General features: G+C 38.8%; 1 protein-coding gene across 1 annotated transcript; it reads left to right on the top strand.

Moving 5' to 3' along the window:
• The first annotated feature begins 1,811 nt into the window (after nt 1-1,811).
• Nucleotides 1,812-18,221, top strand: prkcda (protein kinase C, delta a). Its single transcript, XM_026168018.1, has 18 exons — nt 1,812-2,101; nt 4,571-4,699; nt 4,843-5,042; nt 5,123-5,189; nt 5,496-5,649; nt 6,717-6,748; nt 7,560-7,645; nt 8,237-8,366; nt 8,727-8,827; nt 9,807-9,903; nt 10,077-10,207; nt 10,556-10,729; nt 10,836-10,927; nt 13,867-13,929; nt 14,732-14,870; nt 14,990-15,178; nt 17,022-17,150; nt 17,240-18,221. The coding sequence occupies exons 2-18, from the start codon at nt 4,591-4,593 to the stop codon at nt 17,396-17,398; spliced, it is 2,052 nt and encodes a 683-aa protein (XP_026023803.1). The 5' UTR covers nt 1,812-2,101; nt 4,571-4,590; the 3' UTR covers nt 17,399-18,221.
• The last annotated feature ends 585 nt before the right edge of the window (nt 18,222-18,806 follow it).

The following is an 18,806-nucleotide window of genomic DNA, read 5'->3' as shown; positions in this document are numbered from 1 at the left end:
TTAGCTGGAGGAAATTGCAACCAACACAGAGTTCAAGCACCCGCTGGTTTATTCTATATAGCCTCCATAAAAACGATGAAGCACTGCTTTTCCACTTTGTTTTTGTACAGATTTAATAACATTAACTGTGTTAATTCACAAAGTCAAGTTGTGGTGGAGTTTCCGCCACAAAAGCAAGAAAGCTGATGTTACACACTTATCCCTTAAACATGGGAAACGATCTGTTTATCCTAATACTTGTAAATAGAAATGCTCTAAATGTCTTTTCCACAGAGCAATCGGGAGATGCTGCTGTGTCTCTCTAGCATTATGCATGAAACTAATTCATCACACAGTCTTTATCTGCAACTGTCAGGCACCCCCAAATTTTTTTCTTCCTATTTTATAGCTGATGCTATTCTGCTTAAATCAGCAGTTGTGATGTGCCTTTTTACATTTGATTTTTTGAATTGTACAAAATAGAGAAAATAATATTTTCTAAATTTAAAATTCAAATGTATCCTCTATTTACAGCAACAAAAGAAGCAGCTTTGAATAACCTGACGGCCAAAATAATTTAAAAAAAAAAGTCTTACACCTGTAGTTGACCATAATAAACATTTAAATAATAAACTCACAACTGAGTATGCACTAAAACCCATGAAAGAAACCTCAGCTTCAAATGACGAAGCCTCTTCCTTAGCTTCCTAGCCCACAGAGCCACATAGCCATATGCATTCATCTGCATGCATAAGGAGTTTCTATGTAGATGATCATTCTCTCTTCCATCTCTGCAGGCTCAATTTAACATCCGCCTGTTCTCCAGCCTATGAATCCCACTGGTGGATCATCACAGTGTGTGTATGTGTGCATGTGTGTGCTGGAAAAAGAACAGAATAACAGGGTTTCTTGAGCTTTGAGGGTGCCTCAGTGAGAGTCAGAAGAGTCGGTGAGCATTGAAGTCTTTAGTGCACACACCTAGTCTGCAGACTTCCTGTGTCTACCATGAGTCAGAATCTGCTTGTTATGTAAATCCACAGAGAAGTGAGGGGGACACCGGCACACCTGTGCCCTGCCAGCCTGCTCCTGTCCAGGTTTTTTTTCCTTCCCTTTTGACACAGAGCAGCAATTACTTATTGCTCCCAGTCATTGAACTATGACTCATCCTGGAGGAATTAGGCCCTCAATCAGCCAGTATGTTCTATAGCTGCCTCTAATCAGATGACGATGAATACCAAGTTGGGCTTAACCCCCCCTTACTTGTGCTGACATACAATTATTTAGATCTATGTGTGCGTGTGTGGGGGTGAACACAGGCATGAAACAAATAAAGAGTGTGGATAATCTGGAGTGCCTGTTTAGAACAAGAAAAGATCCTTCTTGGTACCGGAGCCAAATCTGCCACCTCCTCACCAGCAAAACCTAGCGCAAACCTCAAAACTACCCCCGCAGCCTACAGTCCCAGCCACGTGACCCCACCCCCTGCCACACAAACACTTCACGTGGAAAAAAAAAAGACTCTTCCCCCACATACTGTAATCTAGGGCATACTCACCAGCAATGCGGATCTTTATGCACAGTTATAATGTGTTGGGTCGCTTTTTCATATTTATAACTCATATAGCCTCATATATGATCAACAGGTCTGCTGTGACGAACACGCCCGTTAACTTCAAACAGGCTTACATGTCAAGTGACACGCGTGACTGAAAAGTGATAGACTATGTGTGTATTTGCCTGCATCTGTGCTGTGTTTGTGTGTGTTAAGGGAATACTCCCACCCCTGAGGGGGGAGAAAAAAAGAAAAAAAGTATTATGGTAAGTGGCACGGCCCTAAATTCAATGAGGGCAGCTAAGTGTACAGTGCCCCGCCACCGCTTCACAGACTACCCTGTGTGAGTCTGTGTGTCTGAAAGAGAGAGAGAGGGGGGGAGTGAGTGTGTGTGTCTCTGTGTGTGTTTGTGTGCATACCAGGTAAACGTCACAGCTTGCAAAGAAAGCCCCTGCGCTGCGAGCGCGCGCCACACTTCCTCAATCGACGGAATCACAGAGAGAAAAAAAACACTAGAGGAAGAAAAAGAGCAACTTTCGTCGAGAACAACCGCCTGGTTTGCAGGACAAGGTGAGTCTGCCATTACAATCCTTTTCAGGCTTCAGTCGAGTGGGTTTTTAGTAGCAGAGTACGGGTTTTACGTCTAAACTTTACAGAAAGTTACAGAAAACAGTACCGTTTCGTCTGCTTCTTTCATCCTTTGGAAAACCTCACTGTGAGGGTGAGGCGAGTAACGCTAAACCCTGGCTAACTGGTTACAGTTTTTCTTCCTCGCTGAAAGCGTTAGCTGTTGTAGCGCAGTGAAAGTTTAGCCAGACACGTTTCATTTCTATGAAAAGTCAACAAGGCAGCTGGCACTACACAGCTGTTTTGGTTAAAATAATAACCCCTGACAACTTTTCCGAGTAGCGACTGGAGCTGCTTCAGTGAAACAGTGCACAGGAATCCGTGACCCCGTCACACTTGCTGACGCTACGGGGTCACAAAAGGTACTGACAGGTGAATTATCGCGACCTACTGATCTATACCCACCTGGACTGGAACATCTGCAAGCATCTGCGGCCCTGTCTTAACACAGTCGGTAACTGCATGCAGTATGTCGGTAATTCTGCTTATGTGGAATCCGTTAAGTGACAGAATATCACCAGGGATGGGAGGAATGTGAGCAGGTCTGGACAGCGAGGATGGAGGAGTAAAGATAAAAAGAAGAAAAGGGAGAAAAGGGAGAAGGAACAGTTATTTACTTGTCATTAAGACAATCTGGCTGCAAGCTGCTGTCTGAGTCAGACGTGGGGTGACATCTGCGTTCAGCCAACTGACAATCGACCACATCCTTTAGAGAATAAAGAGAGAATCAGATGCACTGACTGATTCTCGGTGAATGTGACCGTCAGAGTTTAGTTTTTCATTATGCGCAAGACTCAAATCTAGATAGGACCTGTGTCAACCTCAGCAATGGTTTAGGTGTTCTGCGCGATCACATGAGGCGTTCAAAAGTGTTTATGAGGGGGTAATTACGTCGAGGAAGAAAGGCTCTTTTCCATACCACGATGAAACACAGTCAGGCTCTCAGAATCAGGTATTATGTTACCATTTCAGTCAGTAAAAGCGATGTTAGTATTCTTCTGTGTGGAAGAAAATTAAAATTTTAATTGAACTTTAAATTAAGCAAAGGTTCAGAGGAGAGTACAGCCATCAAATTATGTTTCAGTGCTCAGGGGTTTATTTTTTGTAATGATTTTACCACATTGCCTTTGTGAATGAACAGCGTGTAATGGTTTTTGATACAATTATTAAGCAATAATAACAGAAATCAGTAATTGTGTGGTTTGTTAGGTCAGACATTAGGAAGTAGACAACATAAAGTTGAATAACAAGCTTCTAGAGGATGTTTACCAGTTACAGTATGCTGGGGAGGTAACTAGACAGGACAATTTGAAACTGCTCACAGCTGGTTGGGAAATCAATCACTATTGGCCTGAAACACACAGCATGCCTGCTGTTGATTAACTCCCAAAAGCCCTGGCATCACAGCTCCCAGCTGCAGTACGTGAGTGAAACTGGTTGCATGCTTTTTTACTTGCCTGCATCTTTTATTCCGTCTTACTTTTCTGAGTCTGAGTGTAGGTGGTTACAGTTTCAGGCTTGTGATAGCAGCTAGGCTTTCTTTGGAGCACAGCATGCATTTGGATCAGTGACATGTTGAGACTAGCTCTGACTTTGTAGTGCTAGGAAACACTGGTGTTGCAGCTGCAACCTGTCAGAAACTGCACGCATAGTGATAAGGAACCAAACAAATGTGACTTTGTGCTCACATTTTAAATGTGTATCAGTGGCAATAAGAAAATAATAATTAAAGACTCCATGGGTGTAACAGTTAACAGGGGTTACCTAATGTATTGCACATACTGAAACTAGTGGTGTTTGGGTTGTTATAGAGAAAAGTTGTGGCACTGTCTGCAACACTTGTGGAGTTATGCAAGCAGCAAATCATGCGTGAGGTAACAAGCACCCAGCACAAAGGGGGACATTGATCGCTCATTATGTGTCACCACTGGAATTTCACTTCTAATGCAAAAGAAATCCAGTTATTCAGGTATTTCCTCTGTAGGTAAAAAAGTGAATGATTTTTTTCTCTTCAGTTAGGAAAAATATGGAAAATATATACATGACATAAAATTCAGGTCATGTACTAAATGTGTGCGTAACTTGCTTCCAACAAGCAGTCATTTGGATTAATAGCCAGTCCACCATAAAAAATTGAGTCAGAGTAAATCTTGCAGTGAGAGAAAGCAAAATACAAATTTGTGCTGCAGCCAGAGGCAAATTTTGCTCATTGCAGGTGTCTCGCTTAGTGACAGGAAATTCTCAAATACCAGTAAAAAGACCGCTTATCTTATCTTCTGTCTTTTTTTTGTTTGGGGTCAAAATGCTCAGATAGAACTTAGCACTATTGCTTGACATTTTGCAATATTTTGAGACAATGCGATGATGCACTTTAACAGTAATAAATTTGTGGTTGTTCTTGTCTGAGAACAGGCGATCCTGGTACTTTCACCATGGCTCCTTTCTTGAGGATTGCCTTTAACTCGTACGACCTGGGTATCCTGCCTCCTCTGACTGACCCACCCTTCTGTGCTATCAAGATGAAGGAAGCCTTGACAACTGGTGAGATCATTTTTTTGTCTTTTGCAGAAGTCTCTACTTCTGCTCAAACAACAAACACAAATTATGTTATCTTATTTTGTTTAAATTGAAAACATGCCAAAAATATTTTTTCTACTTCCTCTATCTGCCCATCTGCTCCTCAGAAAGAGGGAAGACCCTGGTTCAGCGTAAACCCACCATGTACCCAGCCTGGAAGTCCACTTTTGATGCACACATCTATGAAGGTCGTGTGCTCGAGGTACTGCTGATGAAGACAGCGGAGGAGCCGCTGGCTGAAGTGTCTGTCGGTGTGTCTGTCCTTGCTGAGCGCTGCAAGAAAGCCAACGGGCGTGCTGAATTCTGGGTAAGTCATTACACACTGTCCTTTGTCTTTAAGAGCAAATGTCAGGATCCTGTTTAACTGTACTTATATTTTGTGTTCAGGTGGATCTCCATCCTTCAGGAAAAGTAATGATGGCAGTGCAGTATTTTCTGGAGGATGCAGATGCAGGTGAGATTAAATTACATTATATTTTTATATTATTTATTTTTATTTTCTCTTCTATGCACTTCCTTTTATTTAAGTATGTTTTGCAGCCTCTTCAAAGACAGTTAGAGGGGTATCCCCCTCACCCACACCAGTCATCTAACTTGGTTTTCAGCTGCTAATTTAATGTAGTCCTTACACACACTTTAACGTGTGATTCCCTACTGCAATCATAAGGCTATCAGTCTGTAACAAATCTGTAATATGACCTCTCTTTTTCTGTCACAGTGTTGTATATGACTGACTTGTTTTTCTCTCTTTATTTGGAAGAGAGCAAGCAGCCTGTGAAGGAGGAAGCTCCTACTCTGAACCGTAGACGCGGGGCCATAAAGCAGGCCAAAATACACTTCATCAAGAACCATGAGTTCATTGCAACTTTCTTCAGACAGCCCACTTTCTGCTCTGTGTGCAGAGAATTTGTCTGGTCAGTGCCCGTCTAAAACTTTCATCAAATTAGGAAACAGGATATTGAGAATCTAGTGTTCAGGAACTTGTGGATATGTAGTATTAGCAGACTTATTTCTGATTAAGACTGTAATTATTTTTCTAGATCACTGTTTTGTATGTGACACTTTTAATGTGAACAGTTCCTGGAAATATGAGCTCTCTAATTAAAAAAGAAGTGAGGACAATCCCCTGACATAGTTTGGCAGAAACTCTCAATAACTATTTTTGTTTGCCAGACCATGACCCAAGACTTTGATGACCCATTTTCTTGATGTTATACATAGAATGCTCATGTTTTCCTTTGAAGACTTTAGTTGTCCAGTTATCTGATATGAAGCACATTTTGATGAAATTGGAAATTTTGTGCAAAAAGATACACAAAACTACATACTTCATTTGGAGCCACATTACAGAAATGTACTATTTTAGGCCTAATATTAGATAAGCCTAACATTATTTTCCCAAATTGATTCTACAGAAGTAAAGTCTAAATATAGGAGGCATCCTATCTTATCTGACTTCACTTTATCTTATTTCAGATTAGGAAATGATAAATATACACCCCAACATCTCGTTTAAGCCCATTATTGACCACCCGCTGGTACTTTTCCATCTTACTGAGCTCCACACATCCTTGTTACCATTAGCTTTCTCAATGATTGCTGTTGCCACGTTAGTTAAATGAAGTTCAGAAATAAAGTACTACCACTAACCCCTTCCTCACACATCTGTACTTACTCACTCTACTTGATGGAAGAGGGATTGTTAGTGTAGCTCTAAGATTACCCTAAAGGTAGGAGACTTGTGCTTTTGGGAGGTTATGTTACTTGTGTTATGCACTTTAATATTCTTAGGTAGAGTAGCAAATCAGGGCCTGTTCCTATGAAGTGTTTTAACCTTAATGAGACTTAATCACCATCGTTACCACACAGTTAAGATAGAATTTACAAGTTATAAAGTGTATGCAATGCAGTACCTGTTCCTTATTGCTTTTGAGTGATAAACTGGGAAATCATTCACAAAGCCTGTCTTTGTCTCACACAGGGGACTCAACAAGCAAGGCTATAAATGCAGACGTAAGTGTACTTCATTAAAAAAATCTCAATACATTGTGTTATAGCTAAAACAGCAACATAGATGTTCAACACGTTCTCACTCCCAAAGCGTTACATTTTACGCTAGGTGACAAATCGTCTGTATATTACGCTTCCGGCACCCAACACGTCCCTATATTATGAGATCGGAAAAATGAGGAAACATGAGAAAACATGAGAACCGTTTGAAATGAATCTACACATGTACGTTCATTTTACTTAAGCTGCTTTAGAAAACACTATCTAATGTCATCAAAGTGCTGGTTAAGGTTCGGGATAAGTTTATGGTTAGGGCTGGAATACATGGCTGGAATGTGTATTACCGGCATTCTACTGGAATTCATCTATAACCAGGCGCGTAGCATAATACACGTTCTTATGCTTTCGCATTCCTCAGGAATGCCTCGGGACCTAACATATCGTGAGTATATCACATCTCGGGAGTGAGAATGGCTGAGATGTTAAACATAAAAAATGTTTACTTAACCATAAAAGCAAACTGTGAAATGTACATATTCATTTCTTTTACCGTTATGCACTCAAAAATATGCTGATTGCTGAAATATTTCCATGTAATTTTTTTTACAAGGTAAAATGATAGATTTAAAGGAGTCTGGTCAAAAGAAATGTAGTGGACTACCATTTTCCTGCAAGATTAATTATATAGATAAATTTGATTTGACATATTTTCACTGAATTTTATTCAAAATCACTGCTTCATGTTTATGAAAGCATGTGTGTGTACAGCTTAAAAACTAAAGTATTAATCTGCTATATCGTTTCTTTTTCTCAGAATGTAATGCAGCCATCCACAAGAAATGTATAGACAAAATCATCGGCAGATGTACTGGTACTGCTGCCAACAGTCGGGATACTGTGGTGTGTAACACACATTTCTTCTGTACACCATGTACTGTTAGTGTTCGCCATATGTGTCCCAATTAGTGCGCAATAGTCAGTTTAGTGTGGGCTTTTTTTCCTCTGTGATTTACGATTTTGATGTATTCCTCCTTAGCAAATCAACAATGATTCGTTTATCAAATTAAAGTGTATAGTTCGGTCAGGGTTTAACACAAAGGCACATACCTGTTAGTTTCCACTTCCAGTGAAGCATTTTTCAATGTCCATCAATATTAGGGGATAATCAAAGTCCAGCTAACCTAGATAGCAGTGACAGGAATGAGCACTGCACCCCCACACATTGTGGGACTAACAGATGGGGTGTGGTCTTAGGGAAATACTTTAAATTCAACTAGCAGGGACAGATCTGGCCCACAAGTTGTAATCTCTGAGAATTTTTTTTACACAGTGCTGTAGTGACTTTTGACACATTGAAGTTAGAGAGGGAAGAAGAAGACAAGGGGGAAAAAAAGGATGAGGAAGGTGCGCAGGAAAGCTAGATGTTACAGGCCTGTGAGCGTGAGTCCTTTGGTCATACATAGCAATGATGAATCTTCTCCGTGCCCAAAGTTCCAGAAGGAGCGATTTAAAATCGACATGCCGCATCGTTTCAAGATCAACAACTACATGAGTCCCACCTTCTGTGACCACTGTGGAAGCCTTCTGTGGGGTCTGGTCAAGCAAGGCCTGAAGTGTGAAGGTACAGCAGAGACATGATTGACTGGATGGTTACAGGAGCGTGTGCTTCTGTACTCTACAGACTAAAAAAATATTTACGCCTAAAATGTTGACTTTAAGCAACTTAATTAAAAGTAAATTTTCTGTGTATTTTTTACATATAAAACATGTAAAACATTAAATTTAATGGATTTGGTCAAATTAAATTTACCGTATTGAAATACATTTAGTTTATCCTAAGCATATTTTCCTTAATGATTATTTTAAAAAATAACCCTTCAGTTTTATAGATTTCATTTTTATTTTACTCAAAATTATTGCTTCATATTTATGGGGGCCAAGAAATTTTTTTTCAGTGCAGACTTGTTTTTTCTCTTTGCAGACTGCGCCATGAATGTCCATCACAAGTGTCAGGACAAAGTAGCCAACCTTTGTGGTATCAATCAGAAACTACTAGCCGAAGCCCTCACACAAGTCAGTCAGGTGAGTTCAGTGAGTCATTCAGTGGATTGTATCTTTTGGTATTCAAGTCCACATCAAGATGGATGACATTACAATGAGAAAGAAGTGTGACTCAGGTGTCATTCTACTAACGCGACTTTGCTCTTGGAGATTTTGTGACTCCGAATGATAATGAATAACAAATATAGATAAGCACTTTATTAAATTTTATATAAAAAAGATAATTTAAAAACTGGTTGTTGCTGTTCTGTTTTCTATGTAGTGGCACTTATTTGGATGTTTTCCAGAAATATTAGTAAACATATTAGCAGCAAATTTCTTTATAACTTTATAAACTTTCTGAATAAAATGAATACTTAAGCCTTATAACTACATCTCTATATTTTATCATCATTTAAGAAATGAAATAGCATTTAAATTCTTGAAGTATTTACATTATTTATCATAATGTGTAAATGTTTGTTTTGAAAGGATAGAGAAGATTCAAATAGATCTGAAATCAAATCTAGGCACTTAGCTTGCAATGTTGCCAGTACACAGAGATGCTTGTGTTTGTTGGCTCAACAAAACCTAAAACTGGTTATAGAGATAATGGGTGTCATGATAACAGTTATCAACTTTCTTTGTTTACCCAAACTTTCCACTTCAGGCTTCTTACCTGAAGTGGAAAGATAACAAGCTGATTAATAATAACTAACTAGCAAAAAAGTATCTTATTTGTTTCACTTGAATGTGAAACTCAAAGTTACTGGTGTGTGTTGACCTAATTTTCCTGCCCTTCTGTGCTAAACGCCTGACTCATTCTGTTCTGTCTTTACAGGCCTGTCGTTCAACCCAAAATCTATTTAGTTTTGAAGACAGTTAAAGAGAGAAGAATCAAACAAGTTTTTGACTCAAATGTACCACGGCTGTTAGTCGACCATTGTTAGGAAACAGTTGTTTGAGTTCTTCATGTTTATTTTTTGTTTATGTGTTTATTTTTCTTCCTTTTTTCCATCAGAAATCATCCACTCGCCGTTCAGATCCAAATCTGCCTAATCTCCCGGATATTGGAATCTATGACGAAGTGAATAAACTTGCTGGACTTGAGATCAATGGTGAGTGAGGCTTTATTTGTTGGTGCTTTTTCCTCCAAACATTCAAGCAGAAAGTTAAAGTTCTGTACTGATAGCAAATGCTATGCAAATAAAAACTGCAGAAAATATGCAAAGGTTTGAGATAATTGTGTAAATATGTCATTTCTGTGTGTGGTAATGTATTTGTCCATTAGATGGGTCGACATACGGCAAACTTTGGGAAGGTTCCATCCCACGGGTACCGTCTCGTCTTACCCACTTAACCAAGATCAACATGGACAACTTCATCTTCCACAAAGTCTTAGGAAAAGGCAGTTTTGGAAAGGTACGGAGCAATGACGTCAGTGTGAAACGAACTGTGAGACTGCCATCTTAAAAACTAGAGAGAAAAAGAGAGAATATAAATAAGTGAACCAACAACACTCAAGTCAACCCATATCAGCTGTCATCATTACAATGGAGGCTGTAGTTCTCTTATAGAACTTATTACATGGACTGTGGGTGTTTCATCAACCAGCGAATTAAAATACTAATACTTCTCTTCTCTTCTCTTCTCTTCTCTTCTCTTCTCTTCTCTTCTCTTCTCTTCTCTTCTCTTCTCTTCTCTTCTCTTTTCTTCTCTTCTCTTCTCTTCTCTTCTCTTCTCTTCTCTTCTCTTCTCTTCTCTTTGTAGGTCCTGCTGGCAGAGCTGAAAGGGCGTGGAGAGTATTTTGCTGTGAAAGCTCTGAAGAAAGATGTAGTGCTTATGGATGATGATGTGGAGTGCACGATGGTAGAGAAAAGAGTCTTGGCTTTAGCCTGGGAAAACCCCTTCCTCACACACCTTTACTCCACCTTTCAGACCAAGGTACTTCCCCTCCATGTCATTAATGACTGTATTTTATTCTGCATCAGTAGTTACATTACATTACATCGTTGTGCCTTTAATAGTAAAAAATGAAATGTTTCTCTAGGAGCATCTGTTCTTTGTGATGGAGTATCTGAATGGAGGTGACTTGATGTTTCACATTCAGGAAAAAGGGCGCTTTGAGCTCTACAGAGCCACGTGAGTTCCACCTGTCACACAGCCATCATGACATACTGTACGTTACTCAGTGGAAACACAATCCCTGCCATCCTTACTCAGTGTTCACATGCTTGTCTAGCTGCCCAGAGACTCACATTTACAGAAGATACTTGTAAAGATGAGCATATGTTTATTGTCTCTTTGTCACTTTTTTAGCCTGCATCTTGTTTTCTTTTATATGATGTATAAAGTCTGAAGGACTGGGGCAATGCTGGCATCTATTAGCTCCTGTTCTTTAGAAGACAGGCCTTGTAAGGAGTGAACAGCTCTTAATGTTTGTGTATGGGGAGATATCAGTTACTACACCCACTTCTCATCACACTATGGGAATCTCTCCAGAGAAAAACAATCGCAAGCTGGTGAAATAAAGCATTATGAATCCAAAATCTGGCGGCACCTTGACTGCCAACTAAACTTTTACTTTTTTAAATTAAATTACACTTTTACAAACCTGCTGACATTTCTTAGCAAGTGCTAAGGATTCAGAGAGATTAATATGAGAGTAATAATCATGTTATGTGGTGTTTAGAACCGATGAAATTCTTGCTTTTTAGTCAGTTATAAATTTAATTCACTGAGTGCAGAAATCTTTTGAAAAGTAATGTTTTGGCTGAAGAGTTTTGACAGAATTTGGCTGTATGTAGCAGAAAAATACAAAGAGTGTACAGCCGGGTTTTAAGACTGAATGCATTCGCTGGATTTTTTTCTTATGAACCACTGAAATGCTTCATGTTCTGCTTTCTAACTGTTGTGCTTAGTCACTGATCTTACATCTCCTGTAGTTAAATCAGCGGCTGTGTCCAGTACCTTTGAGATGACAGGAGTAATTTTGTACTTTGCAAACACTGACACCTGATCCTTTGTTGGCATCCTCTAGAATTCTCCTCACTCAGTGACTGTATTCACTCTGGGTAATTTATCCTCAGTGAGTGAGAGAGAGAGTGGGCTATTTTATTTCCCTACTATTCATTCCTTTACGTGTTTGCATCTTTTTTTATGTTAATGCTTAAAACAAACATGCCTCAACAAGACAGCAGAAATTCTGTGGTTCATAAGACCGAATTTAAGTCAATTCCAGCAAAGCAGTAAATTAATTAAACAAATTTGCTTTAATTTAAATGTATGCTTACAGTCTGTGGTGTTAACCATGCATTGTTTTTGAAGACTGAATGGTAATATCAGTAAGAGCAGCAAGCTCATGCTATGAGCTGTTGCTTTTTTATGCAGTGCACTTTATGTAAGTTAACTTTGGTAGTTTTGCCTATCTTGCTGACAAACAGCATAGCTCCACCATGACTATAACATTGCCTGTTATAGTCATGCTGGAGCAGGTTGGTTGTTTAAACTTAAAAAAAAAAAAATAGGATGCTTGTAGATGATGCATTTATACACATTTAAAGTGTTAAACAAATGAGGATGGATGGATTAAAATAAGGACTTTAATATTCTCTGCAGGGAAATTATTTTGTAACAGCTCTAATACTGGCGAGTTGTAAAATCCCACAAGCCTAACACAACACAGGACTACAAGAAATCACTGGGATGCATAGTCCGTAGTCTCAATGCAAGTGTGGATGATGTCACATGGAGTTGCCAGTTTGCTGGAGAGCGCGATGTAAACAACAGCCAATCTGGCATGTGAAAAGTCTGTGGGTATATAGTGTGGAAGTAGCCCCATGTTAAATATGTGGGCTGCAGAAGCGTTCCTTCACAGTAATGTGACAAGGGTGGCACCATCTGTTGTTAATAAAAGTGGCAAATCATCCACATCTTTATTTATTACGCTTGGATTTATTCCTGTTCACCCGAACTGTCTGAAAGCGGTTGATGGTAATCAAGGGATCTGAAATATACCCTGTTGCTATGTCTCTGTAAAACGTAACTGCACACTCATTAGGCTCATTTCCTTGTCAATCTCATGCCATTAACATAATTTCCTGCACTGTTAGAGGTGAGATATGGCTTTGATCCCCTCCTTTCATTTTCTTATCTATCTGTTCCTCCAGTGGCATTTCCTCTTATTTCTGTAGGAATGCTCATTATTGTTGTGAAAAAGACAAAGCAGTATTCTTCCATCAACCTGCACTTCCACCGCCATGCCAGTCAGGAAGTCGTCTAGTACCTGCAATATACATAATCTTCTGGTGACTTATTTATAATAGAATAGTTACTGTAAACTTGATGACACACAAGATTAATGTGTCTAAACTGTCGTGTTGTATATTGTTGCACAGGCTGTCACAGAATATAAGGCATGTGCTGGATCTGGTTATGCAACATTTTTCCTTTGGCAGTGACTGAACTGCAGAGTCTCAGTTAAGCTCGTTGCCACCACAAAGGCTGCTGCTAACCTGACAAAGACTAGTTTCATGCACCATTTCAACTTTCCTTCAGCTTGCATGCATATCGAGGTGTCCTCTTACAACTGTGTGTTTTTGTTTTGTTCTTCGTGATCCAGGTTGAGACGTTCTTGTACATATGCCTGTACTGTCTGACTCCTATTCTATGAGGACTGCATTTCTAATGATGTTAAGTGAGAGATATTGACAGTCTATTCAGTCCTGTTCAGCAGGTCATTTAGTGTCACTGTGCAGGAACTGGGCTGGAGAGATGGCTTTGTGTGCTCTCCGGACCTGGTTGTTTCACTCGACACAGATGACAAGAGAAGCAGGTCAGCGATAGGCTAATCATTCGGCTCGCAGCAGCTCTTGGGTTTCACATTATGAGAGTGTTATTCACCTGTCTCCTACTCCATACAAATGTCCTCTTCAATAATTCAGGTGTACACTGAAATGAGTCTGCAGTTACACCAGTGTTAAGCCTCCAGCTATGTACTGAGATAGCTCCGCACAGGCCTGTAGCTTTCCATCAGAGATGAGTGTCTGATATTTCTGTCTCTGACTCCTTTGTCTTACCAGGTTCTACTCTGCCGAGATCATTTGTGGTCTTCAGTTTTTACATTCCAAAGGCATCATCTACAGGTCAGAGCACAGAATAGGAATTTCACATGAATATAAAATACACTTAAAAATCTGTTTTCTTTACATTATTTTGTTGTTGTTTTTTAATGCGCCAATGATTTCAGTTGCAAGTGTAATGAGAAAATGAATTTGCAAAGTCTCCAATCTTGTTTAGTTAGGTAATCCCACGCATTTTTGACACTTTTTCCCCCTGAAAGTTTAATTATTATTGTGTGGCATGCATTGAGCAAGGGCTGTTATGAAAACTGTGGACTTGGATGCAGTACAAAAATGTGATTTAAAATTTTTTTAAAAGATTTTGGGAAGAGGAAAATGTAAATGTGTTTATTTGTTACACTGAGAAAACCAGACTCCTGACATTTCAGGACAACACAAAACTAAGATAACTGTTACAAAATGTCTAGTAAATGAACATAGAAACAGTAGACCACTCAATTGGACTGCATATCTCAAAGACCTTTCATATCTCTGCATAATTTTGTTTTTTTTAATTATAGTGAAATCACCTATAAGTATAGTAAAAATTCAATATCCTCAAAGAAACTCATATAATTACTGCATTTTACAAAACTGCTGCTTTGTGTAGCAAATAGTAGTGTGTAAAAAATCTCACAGTTCAAAGTGCAAATGCATCTGTAATCAAACATTAATCCCCTTAAAATTTTATTTAACCTTTTATTGTAAGTTGTTATTTGTGTGGTAAATTCTGTTCTAACAAACACAAAATAGTTTTCTAAAACGTTATCATCACAATAACTCATGTTTATATCGTAACTTGGTTCTACTTTTTATTCATTTTCAGGGATCTTAAGTTAGACAATGTGATGCTGGACTGCGATGGGCATATAAAGATTGCTGACTTTGGCATGTGCAAGGAGAATGTATTTGGTGACAATCGCGCCACAACTTTTTGCGGCACTCCGGATTACATCGCTCCAGAGGTGCAGTCTTCTTCCAAAATTCTCTCTTGTGCTGAAATAATCAAATCTGCATTTAAAAACAAAACTTTTAAACGTCTGTCTGGTTTAATTGTTATTTATAATTTTTTGTTTAACTTTAGATTCTGCTGGGACAGAAATACTCATTCTCAGTTGACTGGTGGTCATTTGGGGTGTTGCTGTATGAGATGCTGATTGGTCAGTCACCTTTTCATGGAGATGATGAGGATGAGCTGTTTGAGTCCATTCGCATGGATACTCCCCATTATCCCCGATGGATTAGCAAGGAGTCGAAAGATCTGCTTGAGCGGGTTTGTATCATATCTTTAATACTAAATATAATAACCCCAAAAAGCGTTCAGACACGAAATGTCCATGAGTCCCAAAAAGTTGACTCTGTTCATCTGGACGTAGCGTTTTCAGTGGGACCAAGTGAGTTTCATGTGTTTATTTCACAAAGTATTAGGTAAACTAGTATTTGTGTCACTGGCAACCAGAGATGGGCAGTAACGCGTTACTTGTAACGCGTTACTGTAATCTGATTACTTTTTTCAAGTAACGAGTAAAGTAAGGGATTACTATTGCAAAATCGGTAATTAGATTACCGTTACTTTCCCGTAGGAACGCTGCGTTACTGCGTTACTAAAACCGTGATTTTTTTTGCGAGAATGTCTCATGACAGTGACGTAAGCAAGTGCGACGTTGGTGACAGCAGCTGTGTGCAGATCAACAATGGATAATATATCGAGTGCGGGAGAGAGTATGAGTGTGCAGCGTTTAAAGTGTGGAAGTACTGACCTTACTTTGAGTTTGATTCCATAAAAAGTGACAAAAACATTAGCGTCCATCGTGCGTGGGAAGAAAACTTCTTTTTACAGCGAAAAAAACCCCTAAACTTCCGAGCAAGCACCGAGTAGCTACGACGTGATGGGAAACTCACAGAGACACTCGCGCGGATTCTTCAACTGACCGCAGCACACCTACACCAGGGTAACCCTCCGCCTACCCTGCTCCTGCTTTACAGGTGAAAATAGAGCAAAAGGACCGCTGAGTCTTTGACTTTATTTATTTTCTGCTGTGTTTTACTTGCATCTGTTTGAAAGAGTGAGTGAAAACACAAAAAATATTTTATTTTATGTGCTGGAATGTGTAGAAAATAGGTTTAAATGTTAAACTAATTTATTCAAGTCAGAGAATGTTGCATATAATTAAATGTTTTGCTTGATGCATAAAGTTAAAAGATTAAAACTGATAAAACAAGTTAAAAAAAGAGACTTTTCCATTTGATTACATTTTGTATGATGGATTATGTAGAAAAAGTAGAATTGGGCTGAAAGATCTATCACTTTATCACCTCTTCAGGTTGTAAATCGTGTTTTTAAAAAGTAACTAAGTAACTAAGTAATTAATTACTTTTGAAAATAAGTAATCAGTAAAGTAACGGGATTACTTTTTGGGGGGAGTAATCAGTAATTAGTTACTGATTACTTTTTTCAAGTAACTTGACCAACACTGCTGGCAACAGACTGGACATTGAACAAGTCAGAAACATGAAAAGAAGCAGCTTGTAGATGCACAGAAACAGTGGGCAAGAAAAAGCTGCTTACATTTCATATCCTATATGAAATAACCATTTGAAAGGGTTTTAGGGTAACTGAGCTTAGTCCTCTGCTGGTGTGGGCTAATACTGGGATCAGCTAGTCTGCTGGGATTGTTCCAAGACTTGCCTTTGTGGGCCTGCCTGAGCTAAAGCTTTGCTTGAGGTTTAGTGAAATGAAATCAGCCTTTCTTTTGAGGGAGCATCCAAAAGCCCTCCAAATATTAACAAAAAGTATTTGGACAAGTTCTAATTGTCACACTTAGTGCAACATATCCATTGTTAATATGGTCTACTCCACCTGCAGTTACTCTGCCAGTTGTAAGACCTCGCAGAGTCCTGACCTGAATAACTTAGATTGTCTGTGGAGTAGGAAATGACGGTAAAAAAATTAGCTTGTTGATGCACTTGAGTGGAGGGAACATTAAGCACCAAGTTCAGTCCCTGGCTGGTACGGTCTGAGAACATAAGCAGTCCATTTAACTGAAAATCCTTTGTGTTTGACACATGATCACATATATTCCTTATGCAACCTTTCTGACCTTCCTTCCCTGCAGTTGTTTGAGAGAGACCCAACTCGCAGGATAGGAATTGTGGGTAATATCCGGTTACACCCCTTTTTCAAGAGCATTAACTGGCAGGCGTTGGAAATGAGAGAGGTTGAGCCCCCCTTCAAACCCAAAGTGGTACGTCACACACGTCACTGAGGATTTAAAAATTGTAGCTCTTGTGCTATGATTACATTTTGCTGAGATTTGTTTGTGGAAACTTCCAGAAAGCGCCGAATGACTGCAGCAACTTTGACCGGGAGTTCCTCAGCGAGAAGGCTCGTCTTTCCTACAGTGATAAGAACTTCATAGATTCCATGGACCAGTCGGCATTTGCTGGGTTTTCATTCATGAACCCCAAGATGGAGCATCTTTTAGAAAAATGATGTCATCCATGTCAGACTCATGTTACTCTCCTCATGTTTATGGAACAGTTTGCCTGCTTGCAGATGAGCAAGCTGTTTCACAATCAGTATTTGTTTCACCTTATTTTAAGCACAAACTATTCTTGGGTACGATCAAACAACAAACGGCCTGTGTACTGTATATATATATATGTGGATGTTTCATTTATGTGCATGCTTATTATTTGTATAAGTTATGAAGACCTGTGTGAGTAATAATATACTGTGGGAGTGGGAGTCTGAAAAATCCTTACATTCCACTTGACGTCATTGCTACCATCTGCTGCCATCATGTTTCCCTTTCATGTTGAAAATCATCTCCACTGGGGATAGAAAATATGAAATGGAGGAAAAAGGCTACAGGAACTAATTTTACTTCATGCTTCAGATATAGGTCGTATTTGTGAATGAGGTGACTGCATGTTTAGAGATTTGAGACCAAGAAAAATCCATCAATCTTAGCATTGTGGCTTAAATATGAATGTTATAATTTCAAACATCCAACTTCTTGCCTTTGACTAAGAAGAACTTGTGGTTGTAAAGTTGACTGAACAGTGCCATGTAATGATCAAACTTTAATGCTCCAGCTGTTTTCAACTGTACAGAAAAGTTCTGTTTTGTGGATGGAGGTGCAATGAGTGCAGCCATGGGTACAAAAAGAGTAGTGAAATGACTAATTGGTGAGCCACTTAAACGCTGTATATAATATTTATGTATATTGTTGTTAACATGTATATTGGTTTGCAAAGGATGTATTTTTTTTTTTACTGTCTCCATATTTCCCATATGATTAAAAAAAAACATAAACTCCCAAGTCTGTGCTCCTTTTGTGTGATTTTGAAGTGCACGTAATAGAAAAGGTTTTAAACAAATTGACTTTCAGGAGCTGGACTGGAGGCGATCTAAAGCAATATAATCTTTATATAAATCAAATTAAAATTTTGAAGGCTTTTCACTTAAAAGCGTTTTGGATCTGATCAACAACCCATTATCATTTGATTAAATTTGATTCATAAACAAACCAAAACAAGAATCAGTATCAGTCGACAAAATATTTTTTTTTCTATTTGTTAATAAATCTTTTTATTTGGACAGGAAATATTAGACACATTTTCCCGTAACTTATTATTATTATTATTATTTTTATCAGAAATGCATATATGTGTTTATATAGAGAATATATTGAGACCCTATGGATGCTTGTTTCTGCCACTAAAACATCAACAACCAAGGTTTGAGTCAGAAAGTCGAATTTGGAGATATTAACCAGTAATGCATTTTCCAGAAACACGTGGTCCACGTGGACCTGTAGTACATAATAAATTCCCGAGCATTAATTTTTGATTTCATCTATAGATTTTTCCTAAGCATTATGACGCTATCTAGTGGC

Source organism: Astatotilapia calliptera, chromosome 5 (genome assembly GCF_900246225.1).
Source record: "Astatotilapia calliptera chromosome 5, fAstCal1.2, whole genome shotgun sequence".
Lineage (NCBI taxonomy): Eukaryota > Metazoa > Chordata > Actinopteri > Cichliformes > Cichlidae > Astatotilapia > Astatotilapia calliptera.
The sequence above is the reverse complement of the archived record's forward strand: the minus strand, read 5'-3'. Positions and strand labels throughout refer to the sequence as shown.

Excerpts from the sequence above, each read along its gene's own strand:
- prkcda (XM_026168018.1), top strand. The coding sequence starts at position 4,591 with ATGGCTCCTTTCTTGAGGATTGCCTTTAACTCGTACGACCTGGGTATC. Across the intron at positions 5,650-6,716 it reads GTGTGCAGAGAATTTGTCTG|GGGACTCAACAAGCAAGGCT; the intron begins GTCAGTGCCCGT and ends TGTCTCACACAG. Across the intron at positions 7,646-8,236 it reads CCAACAGTCGGGATACTGTG|TTCCAGAAGGAGCGATTTAA; the intron begins GTGTGTAACACA and ends CCGTGCCCAAAG.